The sequence below is a fragment of the Amphiura filiformis genome, chromosome 5 (assembly GCF_039555335.1).
Source record: "Amphiura filiformis chromosome 5, Afil_fr2py, whole genome shotgun sequence".
NCBI lineage: Eukaryota > Metazoa > Echinodermata > Ophiuroidea > Amphilepidida > Amphiuridae > Amphiura > Amphiura filiformis.
Genome location: NC_092632.1, coordinates 44,915,449 through 44,941,582, shown reverse-complemented (window position 1 = coordinate 44,941,582; position 26,134 = coordinate 44,915,449). Strand labels below are relative to the sequence as shown.

At 37.5% G+C, this 26,134-nt stretch overlaps 1 protein-coding gene across 1 annotated transcript in view; it reads left to right on the top strand.

Annotated features, from left to right (window-relative positions):
* The window catches only part of LOC140153209 (transcription factor IIIB 90 kDa subunit-like), a 119,610-nt gene that overhangs the window by 13,047 nt on the left and 80,429 nt on the right, over nt 1-26,134 (top strand). Inside the window, exons 4-6 of the mRNA XM_072175892.1 lie at nt 7,844-8,017; nt 18,263-18,294; nt 20,099-20,171. Coding sequence (XP_072031993.1) covers nt 7,844-8,017; nt 18,263-18,294; nt 20,099-20,171 — 279 coding nt within the window. The remainder of the gene's footprint in view (nt 1-7,843; nt 8,018-18,262; nt 18,295-20,098; nt 20,172-26,134) is intronic.

The following is a 26,134-nucleotide window of genomic DNA, read 5'->3' as shown; positions in this document are numbered from 1 at the left end:
ATTTACATCTCGCCGTCCATAGCCAATTCAATTGGAGCACCAATGGCCTGTTTCCCAAATATGGGCATTATATTCATGCAGCGGTCACGCGGTGACCTAATTTGACCTCTCAATACACTGCCACGAGGGGATGATCATATGTAAATGAGAATGTACACAATGACCTGGCATATTTATGAATATTGCATGGTACATCAAGGGAAAAATATCTGGATGGTGTCCAAATGGGGCTCAAATATACCTTATGGTCGATACTACCGTGTTAGTTTGATATTTTTATGAATGAACTGTAGTATGAATGGTAGCTCGTTGCCATCCACAGCTTTCTGTACATGTCAGTGCTGCCTGCGTGGTACATGTATTGTTAATGGCATTATCGGGCCTTGATTCACTATGAAACAGTGAAATGCTTGTTGAAATTACATCGGTACCTGAGGCGTATTTTTTTTAGTTAAAAAATTTTTTTTTGCATGAAATAAAAAAGAATATGCCCTTTATATTCCACCACATGGGAAGAGGAAACCAGGACTGCCACGTACACTGTACTTACAGTATGTCCAGCACCTCCTGGGAGATACTATGAAGGGATGCTGCAGCCAAACAAAATTGTTTCGCTTGTCCAAGATTGCAATAGTTGGAGAAAGCTTGTAGTCGCCTGCTCCGCAACCGACTGATGATGATGATGATTATTACGTAGTCAATTCACCACACACGGGTGAATGGGAGATGTCCTCCAACTTTTTCTAATGTCTGGCTTTGGTTCTCTCGATGGACAACACAATCTAAACATCATTACACAGACCCCAATGGCATAGACATTGAAATTGTGAATGAATAGCTGATCTTGAAGATGCATTTTCCTGTTTGTGTCTGCCTTTTGTTCTCTCCATGGACGACGCAATCTAGTTGGTCAGTGTCCATTGGGAATGTATTCCTGGAATGAATGAATGAATAAGACTACGATAACAAAGTAATTTAGCCCTGCATATATATTAGCCATTTCATAGTGGGGTTTGATTCTTCAATGATTAGTTGATTTCCGATCACAGTTTTTTTTATATCGTCGTTGGGCAGGAAAAACCTCTTATGTGTCATTGGCCCCTGAACATGTTTAAAGCAAAACATCCCATGTAACCTGTTGGCAGTTTTGTTTTAAACATGTTCAGGGGCCATAAGCACATAGGAGATTTTTTCTTGCCCATTGACGATATATCAAGGCACCCTTTACACTGGAGCTTGTCATTACACACTCTTTTTGGAAATAATATCGATCATGCGTTATCTTGGTCGACCACACACAAATTGTAATCAAGTATGCCGAATTCTGCTACTAATTGGATTCCTTGCATCATTTCCTTTGTGAAAATGTATATGTTTAGATACTTATCATTATTACGTTTAGAGATACAATGAAAAACAATATCTGAAATTACTGCCTCGAGGAAGACATACATTCATACAGTCTATAAATAATAAAAATTTTAATTTATAACTGTTCTTATTTGGCATACAAATTTTGTTTTTGTCATGCAATATCTCAACCAGTCATTTCAAAATGTAACCGACTCAAGGCAAAAATATTGGCATTACTTGTTGTTGATTTGCAGATCTATCTGAAATCAAAGAAAGTGTCATAAAAGTGGACCAGTCTGACATTGAAATCTAAAATTTAAATGTTGCTCTGCTACACCTGGTAAATTAAACGCTAGCTAAGATATCACTTGCCAATGAATTTGGTGGTATGTTCCTTCATTTGATTCATTCTCCGACAGTCCTGTATGTTTCGCTCACATACCTTGCTGCAATCACTGGTAAACAATGCTCCAATTGTCTTAAACTCCGAGTTTGTTTGTAGGTGCAATAAGCATGTGCTGAAGAGTTTGATGTGGTTTAAGTCTGAGGAGATGCTATAATTACTAAACACATTCATTAATGTATCATTGTTTTTATGGCAGCTGAAACTTAGTTTGGTAACTTTGTCATGACTTATTGGACTTTAAAATGTAACCTACCTATAAAGCAAACACCAAAAGTTGCAAGCAGCCCCATAATAAGATGACACCATTCCTGACACACTTTTACACTGATTGCAACCTATATTTAATGTCAATGCGCTGTTTGATATCTACTCTAAGCCTGACAAAGTTTGTTATTTGAGAACACTAAAATGAGCACTAGTAATAACATGTATGCCTACGATGTTCAGACGAAATAATAGCTAAAAGTCAGTCAACATTTTGCTTTTCTTTTGCATTGCTTTTACTGCCATGTTTAGATAGAATGTTGTAAGAAATTTGTTTCCTGACTACTAGCGAATTGGATGATTGCCTGTGGATGTAGTAATACTAATCAATGTGGGATCAAATAATGAGGAACGAGTGCTGGTATCTATGTCAGCGTCTATGTCATCTTTATGTGATGCGATAAAGCAAAAACTAGTCACCAAAATCAATTTTGAGATGAAAGGCAAAACGAGCATGCACATTTCTGTTGTTTCCTACTGTTTAGCAATAATATTATAGGCTTTAAAAATATTCAGGTCTCAGAAACACATGGTGCAATTGAAAAGATATTTGATCAGTAGATTTATTAGTTATAATGTGTAATTTATCAGTATATTGTAGGCAAAGTCAAAATTGGATATGGCCGACATGTGTCTTGTATTGAAGACACGTAAAGCTTGATTTTTCATTACTGATATCTCATTGAAATTTAGAGAAATGAGGCTTGACAGATTTAGAATGAGATAGCTTGTCATGGATACAAATGATGCTGCTCAATATGAGTATGCTCACAATAAATGACTAGCTCTAGTTCCTAAAGTATTAATATCACTAATAGTGGGACAACGGAGGAATGATTGGAAATAATATGTTGTAACTAATCTAGTTTGAGAAGTTGCAGATACCCTGATTTCAGGATTATTTGTTTGTAGTCTTACTTGTGCGATTTTTTTAAAGCTCTGTGTAACATTTTTGTGGATATACTTTGAGGGTTAAAAATACAATTTATACTTGTAAAGTAAGATTGTTCCATCTGTTTGTTGCTTAAAATGTACACTCTAGATTCTTGTGAAAATAATTTCATCTAAATCAATATTGGCTTGCAGAAAGACTGGAAGGTACATACTGGCAATGTTGTTTAAACCTTTATTTAGGTTATAGGGGTACAGATTTGGAACATTAGCACATAAATATATAGGTTGACGACTTCAAGTGTGTCCATAAAGTCATCAGTAATTGTGAGTCATTTAACATTATCGAAGACAGGCCTATTGATCTGAAGATATTTTTGGCCATAAAGTGTAGTATGTCTTGAAAGCTTAAATTGTGAATTTAGCGTAAATATGATTCAGTGTATGTGCAATTTATAAAGAAAAGATGATGCTCAAGACAGGCTGATATTGGTCATTTGGTACACAATGTTTTAAAAGATCTTTAGGTGTGGTAACAAAAACCAAAACAGAATCATATCAAATTCAAATTTAATTATTGCTTTTTGTGCACAACATAGAGGTAATTATTTTGTAAAAAAAGCCCTAGAAGCATTTGTATGGTTTTTTTTCCACATTGGAATAATGCCTTAGTAATAGTATTTCGTTTATTTGAAGCTATTATGCCTGTGGGGATTAAAGGTATTTTGATATGTCTTGGTTTCACTATGGATTTGATTCAATTTTGCTTATAAACCAACCTAATTAGATCCCCTTAAATTGATTATAAATGAGATGAATCATAACATGTGCCAATTTGCTGCAAAAACACAATCTTTTGAGACTGAAATCCTCTTTGTGTGTGAAATAAAATTCACAAGAGGATAAATGAAAGATTAGTAGGCAAATAGGGAAATGTGCAACAAATGTGTTGCACTATACTTCATTTATTTATTATTTAAAGTCCATCCCAGCTTTAAAGTAAAAAAAACTCACAATTTAATATTTCCAAGTTCCGACTGATTTTGCTTGATCGCATCACATATTTGAAACTCATACTCCCACCCCACCGTGGAAGACTTTTAGCTAAATCTTCCACATGAGTAGTGTGGATTTTAAATGGAATATGATGATGATTCCCTTGTTCATTATACAAACTTAGTAGTAGAACTAATGATTCTTGTACATAGTATCCTTGAATTTGTAAATGAGAGAAACAGGGACAATGTGACATTGAACTTACACACCTGAAGATCCATTATGTCGAAACCAAATTTAGCATCAATTCAAGTAAGTAATCTTTGTGTGAATAATTCAGTGCGACACATGGTTAAGGGATAGGGTAGTAATTTGTTTGCATGCTAGTCGTGAATATCAATTATCAGCTGCATCACTAGTCTCTTCCGCAGCGGCCAGCCGGTTTAGTTTGGCTCGGATAATGCCGTTCATGATTGGCTATGAGATATGACATGAGAGATGCATCTAGGAATTTGAGTTTGATACTAAAGAATAGCATGAATAGGGCTCTATGGCAGATCACTCCATGTGACTATGGTCACAACTCATGAATTTAGGCAGCGGAAGGGGGGGGGGACTTAATAAAGCAATAATTGCCCTGTGCATCTTCCTTCAAGCACAAAAGCACCATGTTTTTGGCCCAAATAAGGTAAAATTGCACAATTTTGTCCGCTTTCAGTTTCACACATGCACTGGCCCAACAAATAGCAAAACACACCAATATTTGGGTAAAATAGTCTGAAATTGAAATTTTTTACATGCCTCATGCACACAAAACAAGTGCCAGTAACACCGGAACAAAATATGCTCGTCCCCCGACCCTCCCTAAATTTTAATGCTTCCGCCACCATTTCTCATGAATATTAAAGAGCCGATTAACATATTGAGAGCCTTGTTTCAAGTCGTATGAGTTGTGAGAAAAAAATCAGCCTATCAAAAAGTGGTTGTGGTGTCATCTTAGGCAGATGGTTTGTATGACGTATCAAACTGGCAGTGGAGGAGACTACTGCATCACTGGCCTCCACAGTTTATACCATCAGATGAATTGTCCATCTGATGGATGGTTCCGATTTGATGTACTATTAACCCTGTGTCCTATAGTCATTCCAATTTAATAGGTTATATTACATGATCTAGATTGCAGTCATCCTTCTCACTTATAGTCTCATTTCTCATTTTACAAGTACATTTGGGGTCAAAGAACTTGTCCTCACTGTCCTGACAAAGTGGGTTGTTCAAGGGGGGGGGGACTCACATACTTGTGTTGTCATCCTCAAGTAGGCCCTCAAATTTCACACCCTAAATGGTGATCTGGAGCATGTGAAAATACCAACCCTAATCACTGACCTTCTTGTAAAAAAGGACCGCTTTTCACTAACCAATAATATTTAGGCACCCTTTTCACTGACCCCCATAAAAAAGGTACCCTTTTCACTGACCAACCATAAATAAAAATTCTTTTAAAAAAGGAATGGGACGTCCAATGGGAGCTTTGATGTGATATGCTGAAATGTAACAGTTTGGATAATTTTAATTTTTTTCCTTAAAACAATAATGTAACATTAGCATAGTAAGCAAAGAAAGATTAGGAAATGTAAAATGCACTGACCTACATTTTGTATCACCCATTAATTGCCATAACTAACACAATTACATTTTAACATTGATAAATCTATGATAGGCAGCTATAGGCCTACATTCTCTTGGTCGGGCTGACGTCACAAAGGGACTTGCTACATGAAGACATGGATGTATGACAGTTTGTTGTCCTCTAAATCCATACCCTAATTGCCGATCTCATGTCCGTCAAATCCATACCTTTATAATGCTGATGTGTTCTGTAATGTATAGGGCCTACCCTTTTCCCAAAATAGCATGAAATTACTACTTTAAACGCGGTCCGGGCGGACTTCGGTGATGTGTAAATAAAGCACCCTTTCCCACAGATTTCTGCTTGAGGATGACAACACATTTATTCTGAGTGTCCCCCACCCATTCAGCATGTTGAGGAAGCGGTAATTTTGGTTTTGATTCTCCCTGGTTAGTGGGACAGGTGGGTTATTTATCTGATGTAAAGATACTAGTGTAATTTGGTGTACCACATGTACTATCCTAGTGTCCTGGACAAATCATTTCTGGTTAGTGTTAGTTGTATTGACACAGACCATGGATGTCTAATATCTACTCAACTTGTGCTTGTTGTAGATTTGTGATGCATTTAACATGGTTGTTCCTCCCTGTTCAGTTTCATTGATGATCAATCCATCTGATAGTTGGTTTAGGTTAATGTACTATCATGGAAGATAGAAATTATCTTCCATAGAAATTATCTTCCCTCATGGGTATTATGATAGAAAACAATTTTCTGGTTACAGGGATATGTTGCTTTGTTTTATCCTTTCCAGGATCATTATCATGATTAGTTTTTGTTCCATTTAATTTTTTGATTTCAACATAGACCTGCAAACAGATATATGTAACTAACCTTTGCATTTCCGCAGTGAAAAAAGCTGGTCAATTGGAGGGGAAAACAGAATGTAAAAAGGGCTTATAAAAACAATTACTTTTTCATTCATTGCCCGGATTTGAACGGGATTTCACTCAATTTTTTTTTTCTGAGGGGGCAGTGTGTCTCCCTGCCACCTCCTACACCCTTGCCTTTGATTGATGTTTTACATTCTGAATGAGCGTTAACTTGCGTCACTTTTTCTTACGAACATTCTTGCATAGCCAGGTACACCTGCATGTAATATGTTACCACAATACCTGAGCCAGCGCAGTGGCCAATCCCAAATAACGAGATGACACATTGAAATGTAGCAATCACTGGACTGGCCAGCTATTATGTATGCCAGGCAAGATCAGGTAGACGCCAGGCTCAGCTTAAGGTCACTTTAGCCCTGCGGTGTTAATTTCTTGGGTTCCCTAGCATGCTTTACCTCTTTATTATCCAACCTATTTGATGTAATCAATTTAGGTTGAAAACAATATCACTGGTAGTACACAGAATAATATATTGTTTTTTGTGCATGTATTTTGTTTAGCATATCATGCAAGTGAAATGTATTAAGCTTAGAAGAAAACTGGAATTGTATAATCAATTCGGGTTGTAATTGAAAATAAAATTGCACAACAGAATTTCCACATAGCTTACTAACAGATAAAGCTAGAAATGTAAGGCCCTATGTTTTTGTATAAGTGGCTTGGTATATGTTTTTGCGACTTTATGGTCACACATGATACCCCCCCCCCCTGTCAATGACCATTTATCCCTCCTTGGTACATCCTAGAATTGATGGTATAGAATCAAAAGGTCATAATTATTCAGAATTTGGAACTTTGGAAGGAAATTTTTGGCAAGCTTCACATGCATTTCAATAAAAATTTTATTATGAGACCATTTAAGACCAAAACTTACTTTGATTAGGACCAAATTGTTAATATTTGTACACATTTTGCGCACTCGCACTTAATGTGCAATTTGTACAGGAAGAGTCATTATGGGAGCAGGCTGTTTTCCCCATTGTCTTCTAAGCCGGGGGTGGGGGGACCTGAAACTTTTTAGCTTATAAGGAGATTTTACCTTTTTTGTTACTCAAATTTACATGTTTTCTTTTATTTTCAGCCCAATTTGAGCTATTTTAGTTACCTTCAATTTCATGATGTTTTCAGCTTCTTCACTGTTAAAGGTCGTAACTTTCAGATCTGTGTCTTACCTAGGGTGCCAAAAGCAAAAATCCCTCAAACTGACCTTACATGCAAGAAATACATAGGAAATTATGGGCAAGTTTATTATCTTGCAGTGAAATTTGGCTTATCTTCCCAGGAAATAAAAAAACTATTTCCATCTCTGTAATAACTAAATGATATCACATATTTTTGTGTTTGTTTCAGGTAAGCGACGGATCCAGGCTCTTGGTGCACAGCTCAAATTAAACCAGCACTGCATTGACACAGCATACAATTTCTTCAAGATGGCTGTGTCCAAAAGACTTACAAGAGGAAGAAAAACAACACATATAGTTGCTGCATGCCTCTATCTTATGTGTCGTCTAGAAGGCACACCTCGTATCCTTTTTGTTAATATCACATATAGTTGCTGCATGCCTCTATCTTATGTGTCGCCTAGAAGGCACACCTCGTATCCTTTTGTTAATATCACATATAGTTGCTGCATGCCTCTATCTTATGTGTCGTCTAGAAGACACACCTCGTATCCTTTTTGGTAATATCACAAAATTTATGAATGTTATGTATCTAGACAATCATACAAAGTTCTCATTATGATTATGTTGTTCATATTGTCAGAACCGCTCATTCATAAAGGCAATTGTCAATGTTAAGCGGATTGAGCGCTCTAAATAAGGTATTAATTAAAAGTGCTGTAACTTTATAATGTATGTAAATGTATACATTTTTGGAAAGGAATTTTGGTGTAAAAACATCAATATTGGAGAAAAAGGAATTTTTTGGATTTAAATTTTGGTAAACACACTATAGAAAAAGTATACACTATAGAAAAAGTAAAAAGTCAACATTTGGCTTATTTTGTGTTTTTTGTAAGCTAGGTTTTTTATTTTTTGGATTTTGGCTTATTTGTTTAATTATTGACTAAATAAGGCCAAAAATATGACCTTTTACCATTTGTAGTCCACAATTGGCCTTATTTGATCAATAATTCAGGCATTATGTTATAAATGTTATAATATGGCTTTAACTTTAGGCAATGGTGTAATCCACTTGAGATAAAATAGATGTCTTTCCCCCGTTCTCATATATTTACCAGCCTGTATTCCTCACACACACACCCCCCCACCCCCACACACCCACCCCAAGGAGGAGTGGGTGGAGTACCAGAATCAGTTTAATGTTGATCAAATATTTTTGTTTATTTGGTTGGTTATCCCTATATACGTTGAAATAAACAACATAATTCTATTTTGCTCCATTCTGATCACATTTTTACTTTTCTTCCCCCTTATTTTGAAAGAATTCAATTCCCACCTATCCTCATTTCCCCCAGGATATAAAGATGACCGGTTCTTCAGAAATAGGACACTGAACTCTTGCCCCCTTTTTTTTAAAAAGCAATTGCTGTAATACCATACTCCATCATAATGTTAATACCAGGACATTGGACTTGCCAAGTTGCTGTCAGTATTCTCAAATTAATGAAGCTTTGAGACCTAATTTCATTAACCTGGTTAAGCACTGGTGCATTGTTATTGTTGACATGGAGTAAACATATGAATGAAGTACTATATTGTAGACATGAATACCCCAGCGGGAGTCGGGAGTATTACTAGTCAGTGATTACATGCTCTGGATAATTCCTATTTAAAAGACTACCCACTAATTTATCTAGAACACAGGAAAAAATGGAGTTGAAATGGGAGACCAGGGTATGTAATTACAATATATTTAGGATTAAGATTTTGATCTAGACTTGTCAGTTGTAATTTACATGTTAAAGTTACGAAAACCAGATGATAGAATGCTTGTTTCTTTGTGCGAGTGCCAATGAAGTTAAAAACAAAAAGTATATTGAGTATTTTTTTCCAAAAAAGGAAAGTTACAGTAAAATAAATTAATAATCAATCAATCAATTGATTGAACAATTGAGCGATCCATCCATTCATTGATGCATTTTAAGTGAACTCATCCATGTAGTCAATGCCTTATGGACCATACAAGACACATGTCTAATTCAGTGGTGTATCCAACCTCCCTCTTGTCTTGGCACCCACCACCGGTGTGTCCAGGATCTTTTCCTGCGGGGGGCTCAGAGGGGCTTTCAGATTTATGCGGGGGGGGGCCTAATGGCTATAATCGCCAAAAACAGCGTATTTTACATGTTTTTAACAAAGTGCGGGGGCTTCATCACCCAAAGCCCCCCTGGACACGCCACTGCCCACTGCTGTGTTTAGTCTGAAAGGAAACGCTAGCGCCACCGGGTAAACGTGGTGGGAAAAAAGACAGCCTAACCTTCCCAAAAATGTTACCTCTCAATTACCAACAGTATTTATGACTAACGCTCAATCTATAGTTAATAAGATGGATGAAGTTGATATTATCTGGCGCCAAGAACAGATTGATATTGGTATCATTAGTGAATCCTGGTTCACCCCTGAACTATCCCCATGTCAAGTAAACATCTCGGGTTACTCCTTGTACTCCCAAAGTAGAGAAGCTTGCCGGGGTGGTGGTGTGGCCATCTATGTTAAGAACGAGATCCCTCAAAAATGCTTGACATTCAGGTACCGGACGAGCTGGAATGTTTGTGGGTTGAAGTTAGGCCTCACCGATTACCAAGAGGAATATCTGCTATAACTTTCTGTTGCGTTTACATAGTAACTGATTCCCTTTCCAACCTGTTCTCGAGAAGCACCTTATTGAAACGACTGACCATCTTCGCACTCGTTATCCTGAAATGGGGTTCTGTATTTCTGGTGATTTCAACCGAATGAACATTAATGCTATAACTCGTGGCAATGATCTTAATCAGATAATTACATTTCCTACTCGAGGCCAGGCAACCCTGGATCTCATTCTAACTAATATCCAAACCCATTATTTACCACCATCTGCTCTCTCATCAATTGGTAAAGTGACCATGCATGTGTTCTATGGAAGCCTAAAAACACCACTGCTAAGAACACAGTTAAGTCCAGGATTACACGGCCTTTTCGTGATGATAATATCAGAGCATTTGGTAGATGGATTCAGGATCAGAGTTGGAGTGAGGTCCACTAATGCAATGGTACTCAAAATAAAATGGATGCTATGTATTCTGTGTTAAACAAGGGTATGGAACTTTACTTTCCTACTAAATTACTCAAAATTCATCAGACTGATAAACCGTGGATCACTCCACGATAAAGAAACTCATATCAAAACGCCAAGCAGCATTTGAAGCTCATGAAACCTCAAAATGGCGCCAGTTGCGTAATGAGGTGAAGAGAGAAATTGAGAAAGCTAAAGTGAATTATAATGCAAACAGAGTGAGAAAGTTGCAAAAGACTGAACCTCGTAAATGGTATCAACAAATCAAGTGTATGCTTAATTCCAGCAATTCTGATCTTGACATGCACATCCCAGGAGTGGATAGGGCTAACCACAAGGCAATGGCTAATGCCATTAATTCCAAGTTTGTGAGCGTGTCCTCCCATGTTAATCCCTTGGATCATTCTGAGCTTCCAATCTTCTTGCCCGCTGTGAAACCTGCCCTCGTTCTTTATCCATGGGATGTGTATAGCGAGCTTAAGAGAGTTAAAACTTCTAAATCAAGTGGCCCGGATGGAATTCCTCCCAAAATCATAAAGGAATTTGCTTATGAACTGAGTGGCCCTTTAACAGATGTGTTGAATTGTTCTTTTGAGGAGGGAATTGTGCCACACCAGTGGAAATCTGCCATTGTTGTCCCCATTCCAAAGCAGCACCCGCCCAGCATTGATAAAATGAGGCCTATATCACTTACTGATATTTTTGCCAAGGTTGCCGAAGGGTTTGTGGCAAAATGGATTGTGTATGATATTGAACCATACATAGATATTAATCAATTTGGGAATGTCAGTGGTATATCAACATCCCATTACCTGATCAATCTTGTGCACACACTTTTCCAAGGTTCAGACAAACGCAACAATGTAGGAACGGTAGTCCTCACGGACTTCTCCAAGGCATTTGACCTGGTAAACCACAATATAGCTGTTGAAAAGTTGATTGCTTTGGGGGTCCGGGGCTATCGCTCCTTGGGTTTGCAGTTTCTCAATAATCGCACTCAGTGTGTGAGATATAACCAAACCTTATCTGAGTATGCCCCCTTGTGTGCTGGTGTCCCGCAAGGTACCAAACTTGGTCCCATCATTTTCCAGGCTGTCATCAACGACGCTGCTGAAGGTTGCAGTTCTCACTACTGAAATATGTCGACGATCTCACATTCGTTGAGAACCGTATGCGTGTAGTGAGAAAGGCAACCTTCAGTCTGATCTTGATGACTTCCTGGACTGGTCTGTAAGTAACCACCTGAAACTCAACCCTGACAAATGTCAAGCCATTCAAATCTGTTTCATGAGAAACCCACCTTCTCATCCCATTCTGAAGATAGGCCATTCATTGCTTTCTTTTGTTTCATCTGCCAAAGTCCTGGGCATCTTCATACAGCAAGATCTTAAATGGGATGCCCAGGTGGATCACATGTGCAAGTGTGCTAACAAACGCCTCTTCATGATCCGTTCTCTGAAACGCTTTGGTTTCAACGTTTCGGAGCTGACCACAGTTTACGTTGGTTACATACGTCCCCTGTTGGAATACTCTGATGCCATTTGGCATTCATCGCTCACTGTGAAACAATCAAATACACTTGAGCGAGTCCAAAAAAAGGGCATGTAGAATAATTTTGGGTGTTAATTATATTTCAGTATGATAATGCAGTTAGTGTATGTAAGCTAGACTCTCTCTCTGCCAGGAGGGAACAACACTCGCTTAAGTTCGCAAGTAATCGCTGCTAAATCAGAGCGCATCAACATGTTGCTCCCTCCTAGTAGAAGTGAAGTCCATGGAAGACAGCTGAGAAATGCAGCCCATATCTCCAAATTGCGTGCACGCACAAGCAGATTTGCTGAAAGCCCCATTCCCTACTACATTAATCTGTTGAATAAGCAGTAGTAGCTTGTGTGCTGGTGGCTTCCCATTGTGCCCTTTTGCATCTCTCTGCTGTTTTTCCATGCCAAGTTGCTTTTTTTTTGCTTTATAATTATGTGTATTTGATTTCTTTCATAATATTTGTTTATTGTCTCTTGTATAATGCAATTTGGCCGTTTGGCCGCGATGTTGTGCAGGTTAATAAAATCATATCATATCATATCATAGATACTGTACTTTTACACATCAGTGTGTGCCAAGACAAGAGGGAGAGTGGCATTTGGGCGCTTCAGCCCAGGGCTGCATTTTCTGCAAAATCAACCTAGTTTTGGGCTTTTGGCACATCATCTACTCCCCCCACACACACCAGCTGACACTTACGATTGAAAGTAAAGTTTCTGATCACACCGCTGCACAGGTTTATAATGTTGTCACTATGTGTGAGAATCAATATTAATTCTTACAAAGATATTTTGCAGGAATCATTTGATTCTTGTGTAAACTTTAAACATGTATGCGAATCAACTTTGATTCAGGCACATTTTTTTACAAGAATATTTGTAAAATCCATTCATGGATTCTTGCTGAGCAGCATGTCAGTCCAGATGGTTAAATGTTGGATTGCCCTTGAAGTACCAATCATAAGAATCTTGGCAAGAATCAATAATGGATTCTGAGTGATACAGATGGCCACATTGATTTGCTGTTGAAGTGACCCAAAAAGTATCACTGTTTGATAAAAGGAATTGCGGGTTTGTAAGTTGTGAGGAGTAGTGTGACGCATTAGTAGATTGGGACAGAATTGTAACAAATCCCCATGTTTTGCTCACAATCTCAAGTTGTTTTTCTGTTTTGAAGTTTGATACCATCGAGATATTGGTATAGAATCGACTTAATTACAACGAGTTTGTACTGGATTGAGTAGGAAATGGTTTAAGACCTGTTACAAACATCTTAGACACGATGCTGGAATTAAAGGGTAGAAATTGAATCAAAGTCAAATTTGTCTCATCTGCTTACGTAGGCTGTGCAGGCAAAAGCAAGTCCTCTTGCTGTTTGTTCTATGCCAAGTGAGGTCATCTGTGGATAAAGAAGAGGAAGAATATGTGTGCACTTATTAGCAAAATGTGTCTTCTTGTCAAGTACAATATGTTGACCAAACATGCAGCAAGAGTAGTTACAGGAAATGAGGGATTTGGATAATATAGCATAGAGATTTGCAAAAACGTAATTTGCAAAAAGTTCACCAATTAGAAGTTACTTCTGTCAAGATAGTTGAACAAAGTTATTGGTCCAGTGCAGTAGTTATTAGATAAATTATGCTTGCAGGCATGTGGCCTCATTACATGTTGCATGCGATTCATGACAAGTTGGCGTCATGTTAAAAGCAACGTCATTCCTTGTGGCAATACACGGACGGACCCTTTTTAACCTTCAGAATTAAAAGCAAATCGAATACCTGGAGGATGCCAATGAAATTAGCGTAGACTGTAAATGAAATACGGTCAACAAACATAGAAATTAATTATGTTGCTGTGAATTGTTTCATCTGCCGGATGGATTTGTACGGAAATGCACATGACATGAATAGAATACGGCCCAAAGACGTTTGGCAACTTGTACGGCTAGTAGTTATACAACAGCATGCCTGATTGCCTTGGTTACAACCATTGAACCATCTTGCGTCTTTGCTCCCTCCCTAATGCTGACCTTCCTTGAGGTTGTTAGGCAGAAGAACTTTGTTGTTGCGCCTTTATTTTGAGTTAATGTTAAAGACATTCTTGAGCATGAGTGAACAAAGTGATGCCGCTAAGTCGTTTACATGGATGTCCAATGTTGAATCAATATTAAAGCCCTGGCTCTGTCACCTGCTCACCTACACTAATGTTCTATGCCAAGTCTCCCCATTGGCTATAATTATTCTTACTAATTGAAAAGGAAATGTGCCATGAACAATGTAGGCATCCAGTGAAAGCATGATCAAAGCGGCTCAATTGGCTCTATGTAGCTACTGAAAATGTTGGGTTGGTTTCTTTCAAGATGTGTAATAATGCTTTTGGCACTAGACTCCATTTGAAGATGTCATTGAAGAGTTTGGCTTACACATACATTATGGTTAAAACTCATTTTCGGTGCTCTCCAGTGAGTCTTCAAAAATCAGAAAAACTTTGTTTTAATCATATGCCAATGTGCTACATCAGCGATGAATTAATACATTAAATAGCAATTCAGATTACAACAAATAATATGCATAAGAAAAATTAAGTTAAGATTAGATTAGTACAATTAGATCTAATTTTAAAATAAGTTTATAAAATTAAACATTAATTTTAGGGTTTCTATGTCCGGTGTTTCAATGCGTATTGTGTATCCTAAATAACAAATCCCAGAGTGTATGGAACTGGCAAGCATAACTTATATTTCATTTGACAGAGTTTATTGTTGTTCTCTACTGTTTCCTAACAATAGAGTACACAACAAAGTAGGTTATTTATAAGGGGCTGTGCAATAATCATGGGAACCCGGGGTGGTCAATTCTCAAAATGGTCTGCCAAAATCACCCCCCCCATTTGGCTGTGCCAATAAACCTCTGCCAACCCTTTTGACATGCCAAAAAATCTTTGCCCCCCCCCTAAGTGCATGTGCAGGAAATGTTGCAAATTTGAACATGTTCCTAACAGTTTCATACACCTTTTTAGGGCGTAATATAGAAACGGTGCCCAAAACATATGTGTCAGAAATTGCTTCCCCCCCCCCCCTTTGACCTGCCAAAAATCTTTGCCCCCCTCCCCCTATAATTGACCACCCAGGGGTACAAAAGATTATTGCACCACCCATAAATTGGAGCAGCAACAAGGGTCAATGTATGTTTGGATGTCAGACGTCCATTGAACTCAATTCCCAGTCCGACATCAACATTTTAATTACCAAAGGGTAAAATTGTGTACTGGCAATTTGGCCAGGGCTTTGTTTGACATTTTTGGTAGTTAGAGCATTGTCAAAATGTTTGGTTAGAGTGGTTACTGTTTGTGGAATTGCATTGGTGAAGTTTCATTAAAAAAAGTGTTAAGGTTTGGTGGATTTGAGCAGAGCAATGCAAAATATTTGAGCCAAATAAAAAATGGAGCGTGTCCAGCCTCAGGCAGGTCCTGTCATGGTACAGTGTAAATACCAAAGAATCATTGTGTTGAATTCTGCTTGCCATGCCAAACTTTGGCTTGAAGAACAGTATCAATGAATTGCTTAAAAAAATAGTTGAGAGAATGATTATTAAGTGCAACCCTTTAATAAGGAATTAATGTGGCGTAAAATGGAGGTCGGTCTGTTTCACTTATTCCATATGATGAAGTCTTTTTTGTTCGGATATCATTATATTGTTAGGATTTGACAAACCTAAAATCTACTATTTAACATGTAACAATAACAAAAGTAGGTCTCTAACTTGCCAAATTGATGTTGAATTTTATCACTCCATCAATTTTGTAATTAGTTCTGCATGAATTGTTGAGTTAGCATAGTTGTAGTCATTTAATTACACTTTTGATATTTTAACCCTGCAGTTATTTTGTTACCATTTTCATATTCTATACCTTATTTTGTCAATTTACCTTAAATGACACTGACATAATAGCACAAAGTTTCTCTTTTATCAAATTGGAATTTGCAAATATTTCCTTCATTGTATTCATACAAAAGTTGAATAAATAGTTCCACAAACACACACCCTAAGCACCGGGAAACACAATCACGGTTTTTGTGGCCGCAATTGCGTTTTTTGGGTGCAATTCCGTTTTTATCGGAAAAAAAAGAAGAAGATATAGACCCTAAATTACCTGTTATTGAAGGTTGGAACCAGAGAAATACTGCTACTTAAAAATTCTGAGATTTTTTTTCAAAGTTGGATAAAGTTGTACATTTTAATTACTGTTGCTTCTATTGAACAGCCAGGGACATATTGAATTAACATGCATTGCTAGCTGTTCAATAGAAGCAAAAGTAATTAAAATGTACAACTTTATCCAGCTTTGAAAAAAAAAAAATCTCAGAACATTTTTTTTCTTTTTTAAGTAGCAGTATTTCTCAGGTTCCAACCTGAAAAAAGAAAGAAAATCATGCGTTTTTTGGCTTCCAAAATCATGTTTTTATCCGGTGCCTACATACACCCCCTCGTCAAAGAAAATGCAACCTGGGGTTCTTAGTGGAAAGTTTGTACCATATGGATCTGCAACAGATTTGTCATGCTTTTTAAGAATAATTATTAGTTTCAGGGTGTAAATTTCAAAAAGGATGGCTTAGAGATACACGTAGGGGTGCTTTTGCAAAATTTTCTCCCCAAATCTTGAAAAGGTGCGAATTTTCCATTGTTTTTTGTCTTCTTCTCTCATCCTCGTCTGCATGTGCTGTGTCACAATTTTGACCTACAGTTTGGACCTGACCCTTTGTGTTGTATTAAAAGTTAAATATTAATTTGTAAATAAATTATGCGAGGGAATGTTTTCTTTTCAATAGTTAAGTAATATTAGATACAAGAAGGTGTGCCTCAAGCTACAAGTGACATGATTAGCCAATCTGATTGTCTGTAATTGTTGTAATAAGTAGTTTGGTATCAATGACCAGATGGTGGTATCAAATAGCATAATTTTCCTCAAGTTCAAAGTTGGACTAAACCTAGCTATCATATTCTCTCCAATTAATGCCACAGGCATTGCATTTTTAGGGCGTCCGAAGGAAAACACCTTACGGCATCACAAGTTGGGTGTTCGTCCGTCCTTCCGTCAGTCAGCCAGTCAGTGCAGTGTGTCCGTCAACAATTACTTTTGGTCTCATGAACAATTTAAATCCTATTGTAACCCAACTTGGGTCATAGCCGCACTACCGGAACCCTCATCTATTTGTGGTGTTCAAGGTCATATACTGAGGTCAAAGGTCATTTGAGGTCAACTTGTAAATAGGCTAAAAATACAAAATCTGGTCTCACATGAACAGTTTGGAGCGATTGCTGAATACCGGTGCAACTCTACTAGTCTTATTACAAGACTGCCCTACCCCACCCCAACCATAACCCTAAACTCCGTAAACGAGGACTGGACACAAGTCTAGCATGTTGCACCCTATTTGGTAATCATACCAAACAGTTTACTAGTACATCCAATTGCAACCAAAGTTAAGCCAAAGCTGCATTATAGGAGCTTCCATGTAATGGTGGTGTTCAAGGTTACATACTGAGGTCAAAGGTCATCTGAGGTCAACTTGAAAATAGGCTGAAAATACAAAATCTGGTCTCACACAAACAGTTCACATCCAATTGCAACCAAAGTTAAGCCAAAGCTGCATTATAGGAGCTTCCATGGTGGTGTTCAAGGTCATAAACTGAGGTCAAAGGTCATTTGAGGTCAACTTGTCAAATTGGCTGAAAATGAAAAAGGGTTTTACAAAAATGCAAAAATAATATTTCACATTATTTACTATGTGTAGTGTTCACTACCCATATATTTGGATGACCTATATTAGACCGCTGTCCCAGTCTATTTTTCAAAAGTGGGTGTTAATTAAAGGGCTTTGTTTACAGTGATAATTCCCATTTAAAACATTGCTAGTACTGTCTGGCAGTACTCCACAAACAATAAGGAATCTGAAAGTTTATACTTCTTAACACCTTTTTGTTCTCAGATATGCTCTTAGATTTGAGTGATCTTCTACAGGTAAGTCTACAGGCTTTAATTTATTATATTCAAAATCATGGTTTTTACGATTTTCTAATTTCACTACCAAGCGTACAAAACCATGTAACACCTAGATCAAATGTCATTTTGATTCTACATGTATAAACAAAATCAAAATTATAATTTATTACATTGATATTCGGCACATCCTTATTTGAGTAAAATGCAAACAAGTCATCTTGTATAAGAGAAAATGTCTTACTTTAGGATGCTGTACATCTGCATCATAATTGAATCAATTTCAGAAAACATTATGAATATATAGTGATTTGAGAAATTGAGACCTGAAGGGATAAAAAACCGTGGAAGTATTTTGTCATAATTTGTTAGTGAAATAAAAATCCCTTGTTCGTTAAAATACAGATAACAGATGTTATCTAGTGCTGAGAGACACAAGCTGCAAGGAATTAATCTACTTGAAAAAAGTAGAATTTTAACCAGTAACCACCATATTATTATTATTCCAACAAAAGCTTGAAAGTGTTATTCCCTCTATGCTTGACTTTCAGGTGTAAAGTTTAGATCAAATTCAAATTCCTCACATAATTTTAGTGTTACTTTTCTTTCCCTGTTTGTTCTTTTTCTTGATCATTCAGTGATTGTCAACCCAAATGGTACCTCCTGAGGTGACTTTGGAGCTGCTGTCATGACATGACAAGCTCCCTTTGATCCTGAAAACTGGGACATGTCCTGCGGGTGTACAAATGGTGTAAACCTTTCTCAAAATAATGTTAGGAACATGTTCAATGTGATGTGGGCCCTACCTATTTTAAAGTTGTATAAGGGCTCATATTGAAATACCCTACCACGTTTTCACACAGAAAGAAGGCAGGATTCCCCTCGCTAAGCGCGCGCCTCAGGAAAGCTCGGTCTTAAAACGGATGGATTATATGCATCAGTGATACACCCTGCCCAGGATTTTAACAAAAGAAAGCTAGCACAGGAAAGCTGCAGGATGGCGCACACCTTCCTGTGTAAGGGAATTTCAATATGAGCCCTAAAGCTTGCTGCTTGGATAGCCCAAAGTTTTTGAAGATAGGAAGTGAAGAAAAGTTTAATATTGTAGAACACTGTATGCATGTGTGTGATGTTGTGTAGAGTTATAAATGAATGTTCAACATTTTGTATTTTCAACATTTACGAGGTAACTCAGATTTTTGATCACATCAAGTGTGACCTAATTCATAACGAGGCTGACAATGCAATTTACTCAATTCAGTTGCCATAAAGCTCAAGTCTCTCCGTCAGTCCTAAACACTGTCAATCCGAACCTGTCAGTCTGAAAATCTGTTAGGGTTACCCTAACCCTAACATGTTTTCGGACTGATGGGGATTCGGATTGACGGTGTTTCGGACTGATGGGGTTTCCCCAAAAGCTAGTACCACAGATAAAAAATATTAAGGTAAAAAAAACCCAAACAAACACATTCCGCATCAGGTTTTTAACTTGGGAAGGGCTTTTAGACAACTGAAGAGCTTAGTTGCAAAACCCCTTACATCCACTTGAGCAATTTTGAGAACATATCAAAAAATCATCAAAAAAATTACTGATATAAGGGGTTTTCAACAAAAGCAGTTTTTAGCGGGATGCTCATCCTACCCAAGCATCCCGCCAAAAACTGCTTTTGTTGAAAACCCCCTTATATCAGTGATTTTTTTGATGATTTTTTGATGTGTTCTTAAAATTGCTAAAGTGGATGTAAGGGGTTTTGAAACTAAGCTCTTCAACTGTCAAATTTTAAGATTGCCTTAAGAATAATACAAGTTTTTCTTTCTATCACAGGTGAATGTGTACACTCTGGGCAAGACATACCTAAAACTATCGCAGGAACTCCATATTAATGTACCAGCTATAGGTGAGGAACAACAAGATGAAAATTGTATTATATCCAGGTGGAGGGATGTCATGTTTTGAAAAGATCCTAGCTTTTCTTTTTCCCACTTCTTTAGTTTTCTTTCATTCCATTTTTATCAAGGATTCAGTTTTGAGGTGCTAAAATGTGATCTGATGCAATGTCACACCCCTCAAAGCCATGTGTGATTTGCTCACAGTGACGCCCTCAATATTTTTGGAATTTTACTTAAGTACCCTGTGAAACGCTATAAATCTGAAATGCTTTAGGGCTGTGCAATAATTATGAGCCCTGGGGGAGGGTAAAATTGGGGGCAAATTTTTTTTGGCAAGCCGAAAGGGGGGGGGCAAGCAATTTTTGGCCACCAGAGACAGGGGGGGGCAAGCGATTTTTGGCACACATTCATGGGGCACCTTTTAAATAAAACGCTCTAAAAAGGCGTAGGAAAACAGTACGGAAACGTTTTAATATGCAAATTTTCCTGCTCGCTGCGCTCGCAACATATATCTAGACCATTTAAGGTTTGCAAATTGGGATACCAAAAATTTGGCATGTGTAAGGGGAGGGGGCAAAGAATTTTTGGCAGGCCGAGGGGCAAGCAATTTTTGGCAGGCCGAGAGGGGGGAAGCGATTTTTGGCGAGCCGTTCGAAAATTTTAACCCCCCCCGGGCTCATAATTATTGCACAGCCCCTTAAGGTGGGATACAAGGCATTATCTGGAAACTAGAAAATACTCTAAGCATGTTTTAAACAAATTAACAGAGTAGGGCAAAGTATATCTCCAAGGGGCCCTGAATATGTATTGGATGATGTAGGTACCGTACTGGAAATAGCAACTTCATATGTTACCTCATTTGAGCACATATCTGACAGTAAGTCCAAGTCAAGTCACAAATCATTTGGTCCATGGAAGTACTTGGAGAGCCCCGGTAGAGAGTACTTCCATGTTTGGTCCAAGTCAAGTCATTTAGTCCAGTCACAAGTCATATTTGGTCACAAGTCAAATTACAAGTCATTTGGTCCCAGCACAAGTCAAGTCACAAGTCTCTTTGTCCAAGTTTAAGGTCAAAGGTCATTTGAGTGCAACTTGCAAAATAAGTTGAAAATGAAAAAGAAAATTGTCCCTAATGAATATGTACTTTGCATGTTGTTCACTTCCAATGTCTTTGACTTTCTGTACCCATCCCGTACTCCGTTCCCACCCCATAGCTAGGGTTGCTAGTCAAAGGGTCCAACTGAATTCACTTTTCTTACAAGTGTTTTAGTTGTGCTCCAAGCCCATTTCCAGTAAATTTTAGAGACAAAAACTTTTTTGCTCCCTGTGTATTGTACTCATCTAACACATGGCAACTATTTCATCTTACCCACTTCTGGCACTATTAAAGCAGTAGAAGAAGTGGGCAAGTGCAAATAGCTGCCCTGTGAACATTCGGCAATTTCCCCTGGTGTATTGTTAACTAAATAACTAACATGGCAGCTATTTTACTTACCCACTTCTGGTACTAAGCAGACCTCAGTTATTTGATTCTTCCCAATGTAGCAAATATAGGGTCAACTTCAAAATGGGTCATCTTTATTGTAAACACCCACACATTCTAAATGCTTTTCATGTAATCATCATTTTAATGTTTGGGAACTGAAGCTGTGGGTGTCAACCAGGGGTGTTGTATTTATTTTTATGGCCTATATAGCTTAAATATTGCACTTCCATATGGGAATAACATTGTGGAAAAGGTGTTGAACCTATAAACCTAACACTGGTATGAGGAAGTTCACTGAGAGCCAACCTGCTTTTCTACCATCCAGTGATTAAAGGAACATGTTCCAAATGCCAGACTGATCCTTACTCTTTCCCCAAGTATTTTCTTTTTTATTATTTGAAAAATTGTCACTTGAGATAAGTTTCCTTTTCATTTTGAGAGCAGAAATCCTGGGAGGACGTGCTGCAAATATTCTTTGATTTGGTCGGAGTTTTTCATATTTTATATCGGGGACATGCTGCAAATATGGGTAGCATTTTCAGCCTTTTGGTATATCAATGACCCCCTTTTTAAAGCCTATTTTGGTATATGAATGGGTCCTTTTTTCAAAATTTTCTCAATTTTTTTGGAAAATAGCCCAATTTTCCCCTAATCTAGGCAAAATTTTGGGAAAATTTGTAAAAACTAAGGCAATTTGGGTTAAATTCGGCCGAAAATTTTGACTTTTGGTATATCAATGGGTCCAAATTTCTTGAAAAATTTGGATATTTATGGGTCCACTTTCAAATTCTCAGCGGCACGTCCCTACCAAAACCAAACTTGAGTACCCCCGGGGCAGAAATACACAACCCAAGATTAAATGTACTGCAAATTATAAATAATTCTAATGAAGAGGCGGTAACTAATCGGCATCAAATTCCATCGGTTGGAAGGGTAGCTGTGTTGTATGAAAGTAGACCAACCCATCTTTGAACTTGAATGACCAGCCAGTGTGTTGCTCCATCATGTGTGGGTGGCCAAAGTACTTGATTGCAAAAATATTACATATTACCACAACAATTTCCTCTTTGGAATTCTGCACGCAACAATCCACCTATCGATTCCTTCCTGTTATCATTGGGCAGAATTCTGAAATGCAGATAGTGTCATAAATAGACCAGGAAATACAATGACACACCAGTTGCTGTACCAGGGTAATTAAATGGTTCTTCTTGCAAACTACTCCTTGCATTGTCAAGAAACCAAGGCTATTCAAACTATTGCTTTACATTAATCTGTAATTTGAAACATTGTAGATCAAAATAAAACAAGAATTACGTAACCACTGGTGATACCATAATAATATTATAATCAACATCCAATAATATAAGCATAGGGAAAAGTCGCTGTTTTAGAGCGTAAAATATGCGGATTGCGCGCACCATTTTTAGAAAATGCGTGATTTTTCTCCCCAAAAAGTTCAAAATATGCAATGTTAAATTTTTTTTTACTGATTCTTCTATATTTTCTTGCAAATTTTTGCGACGGCCTATTTTCTATACTTTTTTAAAACACGGATTACGTTGCAGATCATTATGGATTCTTTGATTTTAGTGAAAACTTCGGTTTTTGTAAAATGAGTACTTGAAAAATGGTTATTTTGGGCAAATCTTAACATTTGCGGTCAGACCGTAAATGCGCAATAATATTTACAATAATAGCATACATACTTTCAGTTTCCTGTTGTGTAATGGAAGTCGCCAAACTGTACTTTCATTTGGGTATGAAAGAAGACACAGCACAAAAAGTTAATGATAAAATCTGTACATTATTTGTTTTATTAAGGATATGATGTCAAGAAAAAAAATCTATATTGTATTTGATTACCAGTATACACTGGCAATTCACAAGATTTGAAAATTTCACATCTGTCATGGTATTAATACCTTTATACATAGCGGCCACCACTTTGCATGGAAGCCAAGAATTTATTTGAACATGTACATGTATGGTGATGGTGTCACATGATGTTTAAGTTCAACAGCAGGTAACTAGTTGCCAAACTTGTGACAATTTACAATACATTGTTTTCCTTATATTTTCATACTCCCTCGTGATAACCCATATTATTTCATGTACATGTATAGGGTGGCCCAAAATTATTCATTTTGTTGCCGATTATGTGAATGTGATACAAATTTTATTTTGGTTTTAAATGAAATCTAAATTTGTAATGCTTGGGTTGGGAATTTTGTTCCATGCCACATTTGTTGCAATTCAATCTCTCCAATCACACTTTGGAATAAACTGTCAGTGACCTAAGTTAGTGTTATTGAAATGCAACGGTGGAGCAGTGGCGTGCGCAGCACATTGAAAGTGGGGAGGGGGCAGGTTGTTCAGTTCCCCCGAATGGAGTCTGATTAGGAGTGTAAACGAGCGGAATGACTGATTTCCCCCGAATTACCAACAAAAGTGCCCCCCTGCCCCCCCCCCTTTGCGCACGCCACTGCGGTGGAGTATCTTTTCCATACTTCAAAAATATTATTAAGCTTTATTCAAGACTAAAAATTAAGTTTGAGCCACATCTACCGGTACATCAAATATCATCAAAAATGTCAAAGATGTGGACCCCTTTCCCTATAATAAATTGTATGGCTTCACTATCATCAAAATTATCTCACCAAGAAAAAAAAAAGCCCACAATGTGTAGTGTACATACAATATAATGTATTCATGCATGAATCAAATTCTCTCCAAAAATGCCCCGGGGGCATTCAGAGACAGTAGAGAGAGACTCTACTGAGTCTACTCTATTGCTAATTAAAGGTCTACAATGTACATGTATGGTTTAAGGTCTTTTTTTTTTTTTAATTCAAAGGTCTTTTTTGTAATACGTCCCATTAAAAACATTGTTAGTACCATATGCAGAGGTGTAAGTGAGGTACATATAATGATCCACTCCCTGAAAAACATGCGAGCCTAAGGCGAGCACCTCGCCAAATTTCAGAAATTCCGGGGGTGCAAGGGGGCTTGTCCGGGCAACAGGAAATAGGCTGCAGGGTACCGTATCACCCTGCTCTTTTATGACATTTGTTTTTTCTTCTGCATATGGAACACCCTGGTTGAAGAAAATGGCAGGGGGCATTTTATATATTAGGCTTTAATAAGAGAATATAGTATATTATGTTCATTCAAAGTACTATATAATATTCACTTTGAGTTGTATCCCTTTTTCCTGGTACACACTTTTACATAATTTGGGCATGCTTATTTATTGTTCAATGGAAAAAATATGCATATATTTTACAAACTTGCATGCATTTTCTTCCTCATTGTCAAGAAAATCATGGGTATGTAGCCTACTGTATTACCCATAGGGAGATAAACTACTGGGAACCATACACTCTTAAAACCATAGTGGACACACACTCGCTGCTCGCTATTCATAGGGCATCGCGGTTTACGACTCGTGGCTTGTGTCCCCCTATATCACAAGTGGTCTTTGACAAAGACTAAAAGACTAGGGTATGTATGAATTATGGGTATCAAAGTGTGCCCTTTCCAGATTATGAAGAATTATGAGATCATGATGTTTTAACAGTTTGAGACCTATTCTCTCAAAATGAGCAGAAAGTTGCCAGGGAAAAAAAGTGTTCATTGAACATGTCAGAAAATTACTGAAAACAAAAGAATTCGTCATTGAAATGCTGACTTTCGAGTTTAAGTTTTAAAGACCCAAGTGAAGGAGTACTAACCCTAACAAATTATTATGTTAACGTACATGTATATGATCCAGAAAATATGACATAACTCAAATTCCAACTGTCCAACTCATTTTGTGGGAACAGGTCTCATTTGTTGTCACCAATCAAATCAAAATAAATCTTATTTACCTCTTGACCATCGTTTGTACGGTACATTTTTAGTAAACAATGGCGGAGGCAAGATTGTAGATCATAAATTAGAGTTTAACCTTTTTTTTCTCCCAAGGTTTAAAAAAAACTAGAGCGGTTCTCGACTTGCGCGGTTCTCGACGCAAAGCGTCGGCCACAATGCCTCCACCTTGACGCGTATCATTTTAACTGGTGCAATTTCACTAGGAACTGGCCATCTCTAGATGATAGTGTAGGTTTTTAGAAAAAGTGTAACGAATGAAAGATCCTTGACCCATTTTGTCTTCATCAAAATGGTTTGATTTTGATTTTTACCTGAAGCAAGGAAGTATTTTGACTATTATCCGAGTGGAATGTAAGGCCAAAAATGACCTTCCAAAAATGTAACTTTATATGTTGACTGTACCCACCAAGTTTCATGCCCATACAACAGTTTTAAGTTATTTGACCTCAGATGACCCCTGGGTGACCCCAAAATAACCGACAAAACATTTGACGCAAAATGTTGATTGTATCCACCCAGTTCCATGCCCATACAACAGTTTTAAGTTATTTAACCTCAGATGACCCCTGGGTGACCCCTGATGACCCATGTTGATTGTATTCACCCAGT